This window comes from Helianthus annuus, chromosome 3 (assembly GCF_002127325.2).
Source record: "Helianthus annuus cultivar XRQ/B chromosome 3, HanXRQr2.0-SUNRISE, whole genome shotgun sequence".
NCBI classification, from domain to species: Eukaryota; Viridiplantae; Streptophyta; class Magnoliopsida; order Asterales; family Asteraceae; genus Helianthus; species Helianthus annuus.
This window is the reverse complement of record NC_035435.2, coordinates 79,452,202-79,468,389: the sequence shown is the minus strand read 5'-3', so window position 1 is coordinate 79,468,389 and position 16,188 is coordinate 79,452,202. Positions and strand designations below refer to the sequence as shown.

Sequence of the window (16,188 nt, the reverse complement as noted above, 5' to 3'; positions counted from 1 at the left end):
CGTTTTGCTTTTGATCACCAAGTCGTCGACATATGCCTCCATGTTTCTACCAATTTGACTTGCAAAGGCCTTGTCAACTAGGCGTTGGTAGGTTGCTCCAGCGTTTTTGAGGCCAAAAGGCATCTTTTGTTAACAAAATATCCCTTTGTCCGTGTGAAAGGCGGTCTTCTCTTCATCTTCTTCCTTCATGAGGATTTGGTGGTAACCCTTGTAAGCATCAAGAAAACACTTGAACGGGTAACCAGTGAGGGAGTCAACCTTGAGATAAATTTCCAGCAACGGGTAACAATCTTTGGGACAAGCCTTGTTAAGGTCCTTAACGTCTATGCACATTCTCCAAGAGTTGTCCGGCTTTCGAACCATGACCGGGTTTGCAACCCAGGATTGATACTTGACTTCTCGGAGAATGCCAGCTGACACAAGCTTTTCAACCTCTTGGCATGCAGCTAAGCTTCTTTTGGGTGCTAAACTTCGCTTCTTTTGGACAACAGGCTTGACATCGGGTGGTATTTTCAACTCATATTCAGCAATGCTTCGAGGGATGCCCGTCATATCTTCCGGACACCAAGCAAAGACATCACTATAATGTGTCAACAACTTTTCAAGATATGAGAGAGTTTCTTGAGAAAGGCTTGGATTGACCCTTATCCTCTACTCAGGATATCTGGGGTTAATAATTAGCCTTTGCTTATCTTCTTCAATTTTGGAACTTTCCCCTTCAACCATGTAGGCCTCTTGAGTAGGTTGAAGTGTTGCGATTCCCCTCTCGGTAGGAAATTTGACAGTGCCACGGCAAACAGACACAGCCATGTAGAATGCACACTACCATAGTTCGAAGGTATATTGATGACCACAAAAGTGAGAGGTTGGACTCTCTCCTTCTGGCCTTCGCTGAAACAGACATTAAGGGTCAGTTACCCTAAAGGCTTAAGAGGTATGTTAGCAATACCTTTTATGGAGGTTCCTGAGGGTTGAAGCCTTGAACGTTCTTCATTGCTCAAACGGTTGAAGAACTTCTCGAACATGATTTCAGTGGCAGCACCAGTGTCTATTTATGCCCTGTTTGTTCGTAGCGTTCCCACAGTAGCCTCAACCACAAGAGGGTTTGAAAGAGGGTCTTTCTCCGTTAGAGGGAAGCAAACACACTGAAGCTCCCAAGCTTCCAACCATTGCCTTTTGTGCGGAACCTTTCCATCAAAATCCACCATGTTGACTTCCTTGCCCTTTCCTTCGGCCATTTTGTCCCTTACTCCCTTCACCAAGTGAGCAAGTTCCCCGCACTTAACGGCTTCTTCGATCCTTGTTGGGATTGAACCCCATCAGAGGAACAGATAAATAAAAGCCAAAACTGGATCAGAACAGTGGATTATGAATAAGCAGATGCTGATACACAAATCTCTCCCCTTGAAAGTGATTACAACTACTGATGACCTCCTATCTGCTGATCTTACCAAACTGTTGTCTCATAACTGCTGCTCAACTAAAGATCTGATGGAAGACTAAAGTCCTGCTGATTCAATCTACTGCCTTGAGTTAAGCACTGCTGATCCAGACAAGTGCTGCTGGGTTCACAGCAGTAGAAGGTTGCAGCAGCTGTTCTAAAGTCTGTTTTGTAATAGAATGTATTAGCAGTAGTTAACACAAGCAGTGTCTGTATAGATCAGAGGTTAGAGTTTGTTAGGAGGTTAGATGTCACTTTCATGGTGACGTCAGCAAAGATGCTCAGTAGTTTGCAAGTGCCTATAAATAGTTCAGTACTTTGTACTGTTCTATTAGCTCTTTGCATCATTCGTCTTCTTTGCACGAACAAACTACTGAGCTCGGGCTGAGGGGGAGTTTGCATTCATACATCTATCTTTGTAATCGTTGTTGAAATTAAATTCAATCATTCGGTTCATAGTGTAAAAGATGTTTGATTAAAGTATTACTCTCATTTGATTGTATGCAAAGTTTGTTTTCATTTTAATTCCGCTGCACAACTCATCCATTTTCATCTTAACTTCAAACACAAAATACAATCAAAAAGAAACTCAGATCCTACAATTGGTATCAGAGCTTGGACAGTCAAATTTGATTTAACAATCATTTGACGTAAATAGTTCAGCTCAAAACATTTGATACTGATCGTTTGTTCGTCGTTGAAAAACAGAGTAAGGATTAATCACCACTAAAGTTGATTTCTCAGTACCTGTAAAACAACAAGAATGACGTCACAATCTCAGGACGATAAAAACAACATTGGTTCTCTCTTTAAACCACCTATGCTAAAAAGAAATGAGTACAACATCTGGCAGAGGAGGATGGGTCACATCCTCGCTCAACAAAGCACAGGTTGTTGGAAGTCTGTTATCTTTGGTCCTCATGTTCCTACAGTGCCAAGCGCTGAAGATGCTAAAAAACAAGTTCCTAAACCTGTTGAAAATTATACTGAAACGGATTATCAAAAGTTTGAACTAGATGCTAAAGCATTTAGTATCATAGCATCAGCGCTGCCCAAAGAAATATATGCTGGATTGTTACATTGTGACAATGCCAAAGAGTTGTGGGACGCACTTAAGGAACAGTTTGGAGGTACCGAAGAGGTCATAGAAAACAATAGGGAAATCCTGAACCAACAGTATGAAACATTTTGTCATGTTAAAGGTGAATCACTAACGCAACAATTTGAGCGGTTCAGTTGTCTCATCAGTGAACTGAGGCTTGTTAAAACCACTTTTACAAACTCAACTCAAAACAGCAGGTTCCTCAGGTCACTGCCAGATAAATGGGACACAATAGCGTTTGTCACTCGAAACTCACCTGAGTTCAAGGATCTGACCTTGACCCAACTCCATGGTCGACTCCTGACCTACGAAAGGGAATTGAACCAGAAATGGAAGTTACAAGAGTCAGGGAAAACCGTTGATGATTATTCATTCGGTAACACTGCTCTTCTGGGTCAAGAAGAATCTGGTGGTAGTGGTAAGGATCAGGGTTATGATCACTTCATTGACATAACTGCTGGTGCAAATTTTAACAACCCTGATCCTCACTCTACAGGATATGCATTCACTGCAAATGAAAACCAGAAGTCAGACAATTTAAGCTTTGAACTAAATGATTTACAGCATTTTGACCCCACTGATCTAGAGGAAATGGACATCTTGCATCAACTGGCCTTGCTAAGTGTTAGAACTAGCAAGTTTTATAAAAGAACAGGGCGAAAATTCCCAGGGTTGCATGGGAATCTAAGGGTTGGGTTGGATAAATCGAAAATCAAGTGCTATAAGTGTAACAGGTTAGGACATTTTGCTAGAGAGTGTAGGAGTCAAACAACTGGTCCCATAATTACTCACCCTAGTTCAAATCCTAGACCTCAAAATCTGAACACTGCTCACTATGTTGTTGCTCCTGTGCCAGTGCATTATGTCCAAACAGCTGCTCCACAGATTCAATATGTTCAAACCCCTGCTCCTCAGGCACAAGTGCAACCTGCACCACAAACCACTGCTCCAGTAGCAACACAACCAGATCAACAAAGTTTCTTTACTCAAGAGTTTGTTGACTGGAGCAGTATGCCTGAAGACCTCAGTGATGAAAACTTTGCACTCTATGCTTCTAATGTTTCTTCTGATGATGAATTTTGTTTGATGGCATTAGAGTCAATACAGGAGGGTGTTGAATCTGAAGAGAAACAGCTGGTCTATGAAACAGTGGATGAGGTGATTGAAGCAGTGGTTACTGCTGTGGCTGATGAAGTACTGTTGGAAGAAAGTTCAGGTACCCTGATTGAACCACTGACAGATCTATGGTCTGAAGAAGATAAGAAAGAAGAAAAGGCAGGTGAAGAAGAAGAGAGAGCTGGTGATGAAGAGAATACTCAGTGTGATTGTGCAATGATGGCTGCTGCCAAGGTATCACCTCAAGTTCTAGAAAAACTATGTTCTGACAATTGCATAATTGCTTTTGCTAACATCAAAGAGGTGAATGAAAACCTTAGGAACAAAATCTTAACTGATGAAGTCAAATTTGAAAGATCTTTAACAAATTGGCTGAAAAAGAGAAAGAGATTAGCAGCACGAAAGAAGAGCAAAGCATAACCAAAACCCAACTCCAAACTATGGTAGAAAAATACCAAGTTTGCAAAAAGGAGTTAGAGTCCACCCAGATCACATGTGAGAAATGGGTGGAATCATGCAAAGGGTATGAGGTTATGCTTGAGAAACAGATAAAAAGCAATGTGAAATTTGGGGTTGGTTATAGAAAACATGATGATGAAAACACTGCTTTTGGAAAATCTGTTTCAACCACTGATGTAACCACTGAGTACATCCCCACAAACAAGAATGGCCAAGAAGTGAAAATCACTGACAAACTTGGTAACAAAATCACACTTGACAGACCAATGGGCCCCTCTGCTTTTGAGGAGATTGAAAATCATCAATTTAAACCAAAATGGTCTGATGAGTGTGATATTCTTGAAAATTTCAAGCCAATGGACTTTACATCAACTGATGGTGTTAAAGCTCCAAAAGCTAAAGTCATTCCTCTTAAGGACATCCCAGCAGTGGTTAAAACCTCTGCTGCAAAGGAGTCTGAAAAGAGGAAGAAGAAAGAAAAAATTGATAACTTGTTTTGTGAATTTTGTGAGAAAAGGAACCATCTAACAAAAGATTGTTTCCACTTAAAAGCTTATGATATAAACAAAACAAGTGTCATAGTGTCAGCTGAAAGCTGCATTGTTTGTGGTAAAACAAACCACAAAACTCAAGCATGTGTGTATCTCAAAAACTTTGACATCAAAAAGAATGAGTACCTTGCTAAAACATCCTTGAGTCCATCAGCATCACCATCTGTCAAATTCACAAAGAAACAACCACTGTTTGTGCCAGTTCAAACAGCTGTCACAAAACAGCTGAACCAAACATCAGTTAAAAGAGATGTTCAGGTTACTGATGCACCCCCTGCCAATCAGTTCAGAAAAGGCAAAGAAAAACAGTCTTACCAAAGGATTCCACACGTTTATGAGGTCTACAAAAAGCCCTCTAAACCCAGAGTGAATAGGCATCCTTTCGGTTACCAGCAGGTGATTGGGCAAGACCCTCAACAGTGGTTAAAAAGGAACAGTACTAAAACTGTCCAAACCCCTGACTTAACCACTGTTCATCACACTGTATCCATGTCAGACACTGTTGAGACTCCATCCAAAGCCCTGTTGGCTTTGGAGTCCTTAATGAACTAATCCTTTTACTTCATGTGCAGGGAGCTTCTGCATGCTTTGATAGTCTTTGGTATGTAGATAGTGGAGGCTCCAGGCACATGACAGGATGTAAAGCCCTCCTCAAAGACTTTAAAATCCATGGTGGGGTGATATATCCTTTGGTAATAATAGTAAAGGAAAGGTTTTGGGGTTTGGAACAGTGCAATCTGGCAATGTAAAATTTGAAAATGTCAATCTAATAGACAATCTAAAATTCAACCTTCTGAGTGTATCCCAAATTAGTGACAAAGGGTTTAGGTCATTCTTCACAAAAGATTGTTGTAGGATTGTTGGACCAGAAATGGTCAAAAAGATTGAAGCAATAATCAAAAATGGTCAAACTAAACTTGTTGCTCAAAGAAGTGGCAATGTTTATGTTGTTGACATGTCAAAAGAGTGTCCCAGAGCTGATGCCTGTCTGTTCTCAGCTGCCTCTAACAAAGAGGCAGAATTTTGGCACAAAAGACTGGGGCACACAAATCTTAAGACAATAACAGAAATTTCAAAAAATGGTTTGGTGAGAGGCCTACCACAAAAATTGTTTTCATGTCCTGAACATTGCATTTCCTGTTTAAAAGGAAAACAGCATAAAAGTTCCCACAAGTCCATTGAAGAGTCCAAAACAACCCAGTGTTTGCAAATGCTACACATGGATTTGTTTGGCCCAGTTCAAGTCATGAGCCTTAAAAAGAAAAGATATTGTTTGGTAATAGTTGATGACTTTTCTAGGTTTACATGGACTTTCTTTTGCACTCTAAAGATGAAACTGCAGGCATTTTGCAAGACTTTGTGACACAGGTTGAAAAGCAATTTGACCTTCCAGTGAAAAGCTTTAGGAGTGACAATGGCACAGAATTTAAAAATAGGGAGTTGGATGCCTTCTGTGTGAAGAAAGGGATTGTAAGGCAGTACAGCATCCCTAAAACACCAGAGCAAAATGGGGTTGTTGAAAGAAAGAACAGAACTTTGATTGAGGCTGCCAGAACCATGCTTGCAGATTCAGGTTTGCCATTAACTTTCTGGGCAGAGGCAGTAAACACTGCTTGCTATGTCCAGAACAGAGTTTTAATAAACCCCAGGCACAAAAAGACTGCCTATGAAATTCTGTATAAAATCAAACCACTGATCTCATACTTCAAAGTGTTTGGCTGCCCATGCTTTATTTTGAACTTAAAAGATTCCATTTCAAAATTTGCAGCCAAAATAGATTGTGGTTATTTTCTGGGATACTCAACCACTGCCAAGGCCTACAAAGTGTTCAATACACGGACCAAGGTAGTGGAGGAGACTTTGGATGTAAAGTTCAATGAACTTTCATCAATGAAAATCCCAGCAAATCCTGCTGAACTGTTTGATCTTGAAAAATTCACTTTTGAAAATACTGCTGTCAAGACTAACAGTGCAGGTCCATCAGAGGATACAACACCAGACTATGGGTATGAAGTCATCATCCCTCAAAGGTCTGCCATAAAAGGGAAAGCATCAGTTGTTCAAAGCATCTGTGAAAGCTCAACCACTGCTACATCAACAGTTGTTGACCAAAGTAGCCCATTTCCCACTGCTTCCACATCCTCAAACACTGCTGACAAAAGTCCTCAAACAGTGGATAAAAGTCAGCAGTGGTCCACTCCATTACCACCCATTCCACCACCTTTTGAAGCCACTGCTGGGTCATCAAAGTCACCAGCAGTGGTTAGCTCAGATGATACACATTTGCAGCCTTCACCAACAAATGCCATCATACCATACCAAGGAGATTTAATCTTCTTGAGATCTTATCCACCTGATCAAATCATTGGCAACATCAATGAAGGGGTGCTCACAAGAAGCCAAACCCAAAACATTTGTCTTTTTGTTGGTTTTCTATCACTCCATCAGCCAGTCAAGTACCAAGAGGCACTAAAAGACAACAGCTGGGTAGAAGCCATGCAAGAGGAGCTCCAACAGTTTAAGAGACAACAAGTATGGGAGCTTGTACCACTGCCAAAAGAGGTTAGTCCCATTGGCACAAAGTGAGTCTTCAAGAACAAAACAGATAAAAGGGGCATTGTTGTCAAGAACAAAGCCAGGCTTGTGGTTCAAGGTTACAGACAGGAAGAGGGGATTGATTATGATGAAACATTCGCCCCTGTTGCAAGATTGGAAGCTATCAGACTGTTCCTGGCCTTTGCTGTCAACCACAACATGAAGGTGTTTCAGATGGATATCAAAAGTGCTTTCCTCTATGGTACATTGCAAGAAGAGGTATATGTATGTCAACCTCCAGGCTTTGAGGATCCATTTTATCCTGATCATGTCTACAGGCTAAACAAAGCCTTGTATGGTCTGAAACAAGCACCTAGAGCCTGGTATGAAACTCTTTCCAACTTTCTTCTCTCAAATGGTTTCAAAAGAGGTACCGTTGATAAAACACTGTTTCTTAAATGGAGAGGGAAAGATTTAATGATTGTCCAAATTTATGTGGATGACATTATTTTTGGAAGCACATGTACCAAAATGTGTGAAGAGTTTAGAGAACTCATGACAGCTGAGTTTGAAATGAGTGCAATGGGTGAGCTGCAATGCTTTCTTGGTCTCCAAGTACAGCAATTGCAAAATGGAACTTTCATTCATCAAAGCAAATATGCTAAAGAACTTTTAACCAAATTTGATATGAATGATTGTAAACCATGCAGCACACCCATGGCCACAAATAAGCTGGTCATGTCTGATGAAAAGGATGAGCTGATTGACCAAACACTCTATAGAAGCATGATTGGGTCTTTATTGTACCTAACTGCATCTAGACCAGATATCATGTTTGCAACATGTGTCTGTGCAAGAAGTCAATCAGCTCCCAGAAAATCAAATCTCATTGCTGTAAAAAGGATTCTCAGATACATAAAAGGTGCTCCCACACTTGGTATCTGGTATCCAGCTAATGGGAATATCAAGCTTTCAGGTTTTTCAGACAGTGACTTTGCTTGATGTCACACCACAAGGAAGTCCACTTCAGGAGGGTGCCAGTTTCTAGGTGATTGCTTAGTATCCTGGCAAAGCAAAAAGCAAGCAGCAGTTTCAACATCCACTGCTGAGGCTGAATACATTGCTGCTGCAAGTTGTACAGCCCAACTCCTGTGGCTTCAAAATCAGTTATTGGATTTTGGTATCACTGCCTTAAAGACACCACTCATGTTGGACAGTCAGGCAGCAGAAAATATCATCAAAAATCCAGTTTCCCATTCTACCACAAAGCACATCGACATCAGACATCACTTTGTGAGGGATTGCTATGAAAAAGGTTTGATTTCTCTGCATCATGTTCCAACTAAAGACCAGCTGGCAGATGTGCTCACAAAAGCACTTGATACAGCCACCTTTGAAAGGTTGGTCTCTAGGATTGGGATGCTAAACATGGAATAACAAGCAACATCTTGTTTTTCTATGAATAAAAGCAACAAAATGTTTTCAGAAAATCAAAAATCCATCCTTAAAAATAGCTTAAAAATGAAAATTTCATTAGAATCCTTAAAGTCTGCCATAACCACTGATTGTTCAAAAGTCTGCTCTACTTCAAAAAGACTGTCCACTGCTGAAAGGCAACCTCTGTTTTCTCATTCCTTGATAACCACTGTTGTTCAAAAGCAGTGTCTTATCCACTGATATGCTATCCACTGATAGTGAAAATCATCCACTGCCTCCTCTCCACTGCTTTCATCAGTTGCTTTCACCAAAAGTACTATCCTTCATTTTCACCAGTGGTTGTCACGTGGGCAGTACATAGCAGTCAGACCTTTTGTAACGGCTGCCACGTCAGCGTTCATTCTCTTTCCTATAACATCCCCACTCACCATCAAAACAGGGTTTTACTGTCGAATTGAATTCTTAAAAATTCTCTTCTCAAAGCAGTTTTTCTTCTCATTTCTCACAAATTTCTTCGATCGTTTCGTTTCAAAAATGACAAAATCGAAGCTTTCTGCAAAACCCTCATCAAACTCATCGAAAACAGCCTCTCAAAAGGCAACTACCACTGAAATTCCATTCAAAAAATCTCACAATCTCCTGGGTCTTCTCACAAAACCAGGAACCACAGATGTTTTCGATTCCATTATCACCATCATGGCAAAATCAAAGTACAAAACTTTGCTCACCGCCGACGCACCCATCTACTTGGCGACCCAAAGGGAATTTTGGAAGAATGCAACCCTTGAAAAACAAGGAGACCTTGCAACTGAAATCCACTCTTCCATAAAGGGTAAAGCTGTCCACCTTACACCACAATCCATCTCTGAAGTCTTTCAACTCGATGACCAGGCAGGTAAAACTTCCTTCACTAAAAACGAGTTGCATATTGACTTCATTGAACGAGGGTATGAAGCAACAATGATGAAGAAACTAACCTTAGAAAAAGGTTATTTTCCTCCTGCATCAAGATTTCTATTTCATACCCTCCTCCTATGTGTGTCAAACAAAACCACTTCTTTTAATGAGATCCCTATAAAGATTCAAAATCTGGGATATGCAATTCTTCAAGAAGAAAATTATAATTATTCTCGGGAAATCTTTAAAGATTTGGTAATAATGTTGAAAGCAAATCATTCTTACTCTTTGCAAGGTTTTTAAGTTATTCTTTTCAAAAGAAATTCAGTAAGGATGATTTAGCGTTAATAAACCAACGTGAAATAACTGCAATAAACTGCCTAACGTCTGAAACTTTTTCACGAATGTTAGCACCTTGCAAAACACAAGCAGGGGTACCTGAGCACAATTTAGCAGCAACCACTGCTCCTCAGGTATCTGCTGCTAAGCCTACTGCTCTAGGTGATCAAAGCAGCAGCCCAACTGTTTTGAAACCCACACCTACAAAACCCAAAAAGCCTTACAAAAAGAAAAATCAAAAACCCCCCAAACCAATCAAAATGGCAACTCTGGAGGATGAGATACCAGAGTTAATGCCTGTGATAACACAAGAGTCACAAGACACCACTGCTGCTTCTTCCTCACAGCAGATGGTACAAATATCTCAACCCATAACCATAACTCCTTCTGCTTCTTCACAAAAAGAACAGGTTGTACACAAAGGGCCACCACATTATGATGCTCTGGATACACTCGTTTCCATCATCCACGGCTCAATGCCCGGAGCAAATCCGCTTTCTACACCCACCATCACATCCTCAATTCCACCAAAAACACAACTACTGTTGGATGCAATTGATTTGAACCAGGCATTACACAGTCCTTCTCAATCACCTATCAATGAGAATATGCCTCAACAAATGACTGAGCCTGCTGTATCATTCTTTGCTAACCCACCAACACAACCTAAGGAGGTTACACCCATTGAGTTACAAGTAACTCTTTGTGGTAATCCAAGTGAAGCAGCCACTACAACTGTTGAACCTACAAGTTTACAGTTGGACAGTGGTTACATCTATAAGACTTCCTTGGAGGCAATTCCTTTTATAGCACCTCTGCCAACCACCAGTGGATTTATCTATCCTACTGGCAATATCAAAAGGTTGTCAAGTGTTGAAGGAAGAAGACCCCAGTACCACGAAAAAGGGGCATCAGTGGTTAAGGTTTGGAGTAAACTCCCTACTTCTACCATTGATAAAACCACTGTTAGTGGGAAATCAGATGATCCCATTCAATTGGGTGATGATTTAAAATACCAGAAATTAACGGCTCGTGTTGAAAAACTTGATAACTCTGTTGCAGAACTCAAAGGAATGCTACAACAGTTGTTACAAGTACAAAAGTTACAATCCACTGCTTTTCCACCTCAAGCACCTGCTCTACAACAAGCACCTGCTACAAATGAGCTCTGGAATCTATTTCAACCTTTTCTCCATCATCAAGCACAAATAGCAGATCAGCAACATGAAAAACATGTTCAACAATTGAGAAATGCTATGGAGTCTAGGTACAAAGACACTCAGGTTGATCTAAAGGCTCTCAAAACTCAGATCTTGCACTCCACTGGCACTGCTCCTCCACCAGTATTCTTCATTGATCAACTTCCCGAAGATAATGCCAAAAAGGGGGAGAAAATTCAGGAATGGAGAAGAAAAGGAATAACAGATGGTCTCTACCTCGCACCAGAAAATTCAAATATGACCAAACAGATTCCTTTGCCAGATGGGAGTAAGAAAATTGATGTGACTACAAATGCACTTGCAGAAGCACTTGCATGTGTAAAAAGGGATAGAGAGGCCAAAAAGAAAGCCAAGGTGGATTATCCGGATCAGGGTACTTCAGGGTCAAGAGATGATGAAAATCTCTTTGATGAAAAGAAGAAGCCTACTAGAAAAGTAAGGCTACCCAAATCCATTCCGGTCAGACGTTCAAAGTCTGCTCAACAACCACCACCTAAAACAGATGTTGTAACTCCTGGTGTATCAGCTGCTGTTGGTACTTCAGTAGTTTCAACATCTGCTCCCACTTCATCACACACCACTTCAACACACACTACATCCAATGTTTTACCTCCATCACCACCAAAATCACAATCACCTCCTGTCAAAAGACAGAAGACAGCAGTTGATATAACTTCTGCTGTAAAGACAACAGTGGTTGGAACACCAGTTGTTCCAACAGCTGTTAGTCTATCACAAACCACTGTCACTACAACCACCTTTCCATCCAAAACATCATCAGTCCCTCCTCAAATAAAGAGGAGAAGGCTAATTCCCAAAGATGATGTCACTTCACCATCTCCAACATCTTCAAAACCTTTAGCTCTTGTCAATATACCAAAACCAGTTCCACTTTCTTCAGTTCCAATGCACAAACCCTTACCTCCTGTCGGTGTTCAATTCCCTCTTGAACTAGAAGCTGTCAGAGAAGAGATAAAATCCTTCTATACTGAGGATGACCCTGCCAAAAGGAGTTTGCCTTCAATCAAAGGATATCCCTGGCCCAAAAACATTGAAGAATATTTGAAGATAAAGGCCAAGCAAGCAGAGGATATCTCGAAAAGAAACACACAAGGGAAATCTGACAAAGAAGTATCAAGATACTACCAATATCTGCTCACACAAGTCAGTTCCCTAGAACGTTTTGCTAAAAATGTCAGTCAACAAATTTCAGAAAGAGCAGCTGAAACTCTGAAGAAAGACTACATTGAAAGCATTATGTTCTACAAGAAATACAAAGGAGAGAGACACATGTACAAAGAGTGGACTGTTCCAGAGCTTGAAGCTGAATCAGCCAGAATTCAAGTTATGATAAAAAGGAAAGTCACTCACACTCCTCCTGATTGGGCAAAGTTCAAAAAGAATGTACCTGAAAAGCAGTTGGAACTAAAAAGAATGAACGAAGAATTGGTTGTTGCTGAATTTGGTACCAAAAGACAAGTTGCTAGATGGAAAGAAGATTTGGTCAGGTCAACCTACAAAAGGTTGGAGGAATTAAGGAAGAAAGATCCAAAAATTCCTCAAAAACCTGACTACCCTGAAGCAGCGGTTTCAAAAGGACCATCAAAGCTGCAAATCAGGAGAGCCACTGCTCCAGCTGGTACTGCCATCTACAAAAGAAGGACACAAAGCCAGTTTCGAGCTGAAAATGTTCAAGAAATTCTTGCTGGAAATGCTGTCTTAAAAGAAGGCTTGTTAAGAACGTTAAAAGAAGAACTTGAACCGGAAAACTCTGCTACCACTGCTTAGCCAGTGATGAACCGGCCAGCCTCACCAAATACTTCTGCAAATAAACATCTCCCAAGAAACCCACCAGGCTCAAAAATACAAAAGTGGGCAACTGATAAACAGACCTGCGTATTGACTTTGCTCAGGTCTGGTGGAGTAGTGAATAAAATATCAAGGGAACAAGCTCTTGGCCTGAGTCTTGAAGATTTGCAGGATCTCCTTGATCTTCCACTTAGCAGGGATGATGAAGATACAGATGCCCTTGACTTTGAATTACAATTTAAAGGTCAAATAAGGGAGCTGTTAATGAGGCAATAAAGTATCCACAAATAATGAAGGGTTTTGGCATTATCTGTTCCAGGGGGAGATTGTTGGGATTGAACCCTATCAGAGGAACAGATAATTAAAAGCCAAAACTGGATCAGAACAGTGGATTATGAATAAGCAGATGCTGATACACAAATCTCTCCCCTTGAAAGTGATTACAACTACTGATGACCTCCTATCTGCTGATCTTACCAAACTGCTGTCTCATAACTGCTGCTCAACTAAAGATCTGATGGAAGACTAAAGTCCTGCTGATTCAATCTACTGCTTTGAGTCAAGCACTGCTGATCCGGACAAGTGCTGCTGGGTTCACAGCAGTAGAAGGTTGCAGCAGCTGTTCTAAAGTCTGTTTTGTAATAGAATGTATTAGCAGTAGTTAACACAAGCAGTGTCTGTATAGATCAGAGGTTAGAGTTTGTTAGGAGGTTAGATGTCACTTTCATGGTGACGTCAGCAAAGATCCTCAGTAGTTTGCAAGTGCCTATAAATAGTTCAATACTTTGTACTGTTCTATTAGCTCTTTGCATCATTCGTCTTCTTTGCACGAACAAACTACTGAGCTCGGGCTGAGGGGGAGTTTGCATTCATACATCTATCTTTGTAATCGTTGTTGAAATTAAATTCAATCATTCGGTTCATAGTGTAAAAGATGTTTGATTAAAGTATTACTCTCATTTGATTGTATGCAAAGTTTGTTTTCATTTTAATTCCGCTGCACAACTCATCCATTTTCATCTTAACTTCAAACACAAAATACAATCAAAAAGAAACTCAGATCCTACAATCCTTTTCTTAAGCTGGAAGCAATCATTGGTGTGGTTCCCTTTTTCTTCGTGAAATTCACAGTATTGGGTGGAATTCTTGTTCTTCCTGCTTTTAGGGAGAGGTGTAGGAGGCCGAAAGCTTTGTTTCACTTCTTCCGTGGCAAGAATCTCTTGAGGGATCATGGTAAGGGGTGTAAAGTTTATGATCATTTCCCTGCTTGGAGGGTTTCGGCCTTCAGGCCTTCGTTGCTCTGAACCCTTTTGACGTCTGTCATAGGAGTTAAAGTTCCCCCTTTTTCTAGCTAGGCTGTTGCCTCGCCAGCTTGATCCCCTCTTTCTTTGTTCTTTAATGTCCACAGCTTCCTCTCCCCGGATGTGGGCTTCAGCCCTTTTGAGAGCTTCTTCCAAGGTCTTGGGCAGGGATTTGTTGAAATCTCGTGTGAGATATTTGGAGGTAATGGCGTTCATAAAACCGGCCACTCTCATTTTTTCGTCTGCCCCGACATATGTGAGACCTTCATTCTTGTACCTTTCAATGAACTCTCGAAGACTTTCATCATCCGTTTGTTTTATCTGAAAGATTACTGTAGCATCTTTAACGTATCGCCTCTGCTGGGAGAAATTGGCCAGGAACCCCTTGCGGAGATCATCAAAGATTCGAACGCTTCGAGCAGGAAAATCATTGAACCATATTCTGGCTGATCCGACAAGGGTTTGCATGAACATTAGACAACATTCAGCATTCGACCATTTCTCAATTCTAGCAGCACCAGTAAAGATCTGAAGATGGTCTTCAGGACCTTCGGTCCCATCATATGTCTTGATGTGGGACGACATTTTAATTTTTGTTTGAAAATCATAATCGGCTATTTGCTGTGAGAAGCATGAGAGGTTACTCGGCTTGTAAGGCTTGCCAAATCTTCTTCAACCCTTGCACCCATGTTGATGCTGTTATTGTTGTTCCCTTGAGTGGCCAACACCTGATTAATAAAGTGCTGCCACGGGAAGCTGGCCATCATCTAGGCCATAAGGTTGAAGCCTTGAAGGCCTCCGAGTGCCACTGGGCAACTAACTCCCGTAGGAGTGCTCATAACGGCACTTCATGCCAAAAGGAGTACGGACAAAGCTTGTTCCCATGTAGTTGTTGTTGAGGGTGGAAGACTTGTCACTGGGGACTGTAGGAGCTGGTCGAGGGTCAGCTCGTGACCCAAAGGAGCACCGTTTCTAATTGGTTGGGACGAAAAGAGAGGAAATGTTGTAGGATTTGGCCTTGCGGACAAATACGGGTTAGGGTTTGGAGGAGGATTACTGGGACTAGCCTCATCCCTAGACACAAAAGGTTGTGAGTTTGCAAAAGGAGGGATGGGGGGTCCAGGAGATAGTGTTGGCTCTGGCTCGTCATAGTCTAAACGAATCCTCACTCCCTTGTCTCTCTCCCTACTCACATATTGGTTGAGGAGAGACCTCAACTCAAGGAAATTGTTGGCGACCCCCTCAGGGGTAAGTTCAACATGTGATGGGGTGCTAGAGACACCGACATTAGGGGAAGGGACCCTGATCTGGATGGAGTTGGAGTGTTGAAAGTGAGAAACTCGAGAGTGCTCCCCGGTGTCGAGAAAGACGTGGGTATAGCCACGTGAGCTTGGCTAGTACTTGGGGTAGAGGTATTTGGAACCTGATTCACTTCTCCCGGATATTCACTTTCCAACATGGCAATTACAAGAGGATGGAGCTACACTACTAGGTCTTTTGAAGAAAGTTAGTGGCGTAGCCCCACGGTGGGCGCCAACTTGTTGATGCAACAAATAATAGACCAATGATAGTAGCTGGGCTGGTTTGGCAAAAGGGTTGAAGGGTTCAACTGTGCCTAACGCAGGTCGTGGGGTCCCCCCATGTTTGCAAGACATGGAGAGAGGTTCACTAGTTTGATTCTATTGTTTGCTCGAGATCCTCTACTGAAGTATGTTCAGCTTCGGAAGCAGGAGCAAAGGGAATATGTGTGTGTTGAATGTGAAAGGAAATGACTTGCACAAAACAAGTACTCGAGAACAATGACCAGAGATTTCAGGAATTAGAGCTGCTCCCGGAATCTTTTTCACACTTAATGAAGTGTCACATTTATAAGGAAAGCCATCGCTCAAAGAGGAAGCTTTTTGACTAGTGAACATGCTTGTAGTGGGGGTTTTGCCCTTTTGGGGGTTGGAGCCTTTTGACCTGCAGATAAAAGGTTGTG

General features: G+C 41.4%; 1 protein-coding gene across 1 annotated transcript; it reads right to left on the bottom strand.

Moving 5' to 3' along the window:
* Positions 1-651: 651 nt before the first annotated feature.
* Positions 652-14,792, bottom strand: LOC118490427. Its single transcript, XM_035988065.1, has 2 exons — positions 13,974-14,792; positions 652-822 (listed from the first exon to the last, which is right to left on the bottom strand). The coding sequence occupies exons 1-2, from the start codon at positions 14,790-14,792 to the stop codon at positions 652-654; spliced, it is 990 nt and encodes a 329-aa protein (XP_035843958.1).
* Positions 14,793-16,188: the final 1,396 nt, after the last annotated feature.

Excerpts from the sequence above, each read along its gene's own strand:
- LOC118490427 (XM_035988065.1), bottom strand. The coding sequence starts at position 14,792 with ATGTCGTCCCACATCAAGACATATGATGGGACCGAAGGTCCTGAAGAC. Across the intron at positions 823-13,973 it reads TCCAGCTTAAGAAAAGGATT|TGTGCATTCTACATGGCTGT; the intron begins GTAGGATCTGAG and ends GAACTATGGTAG.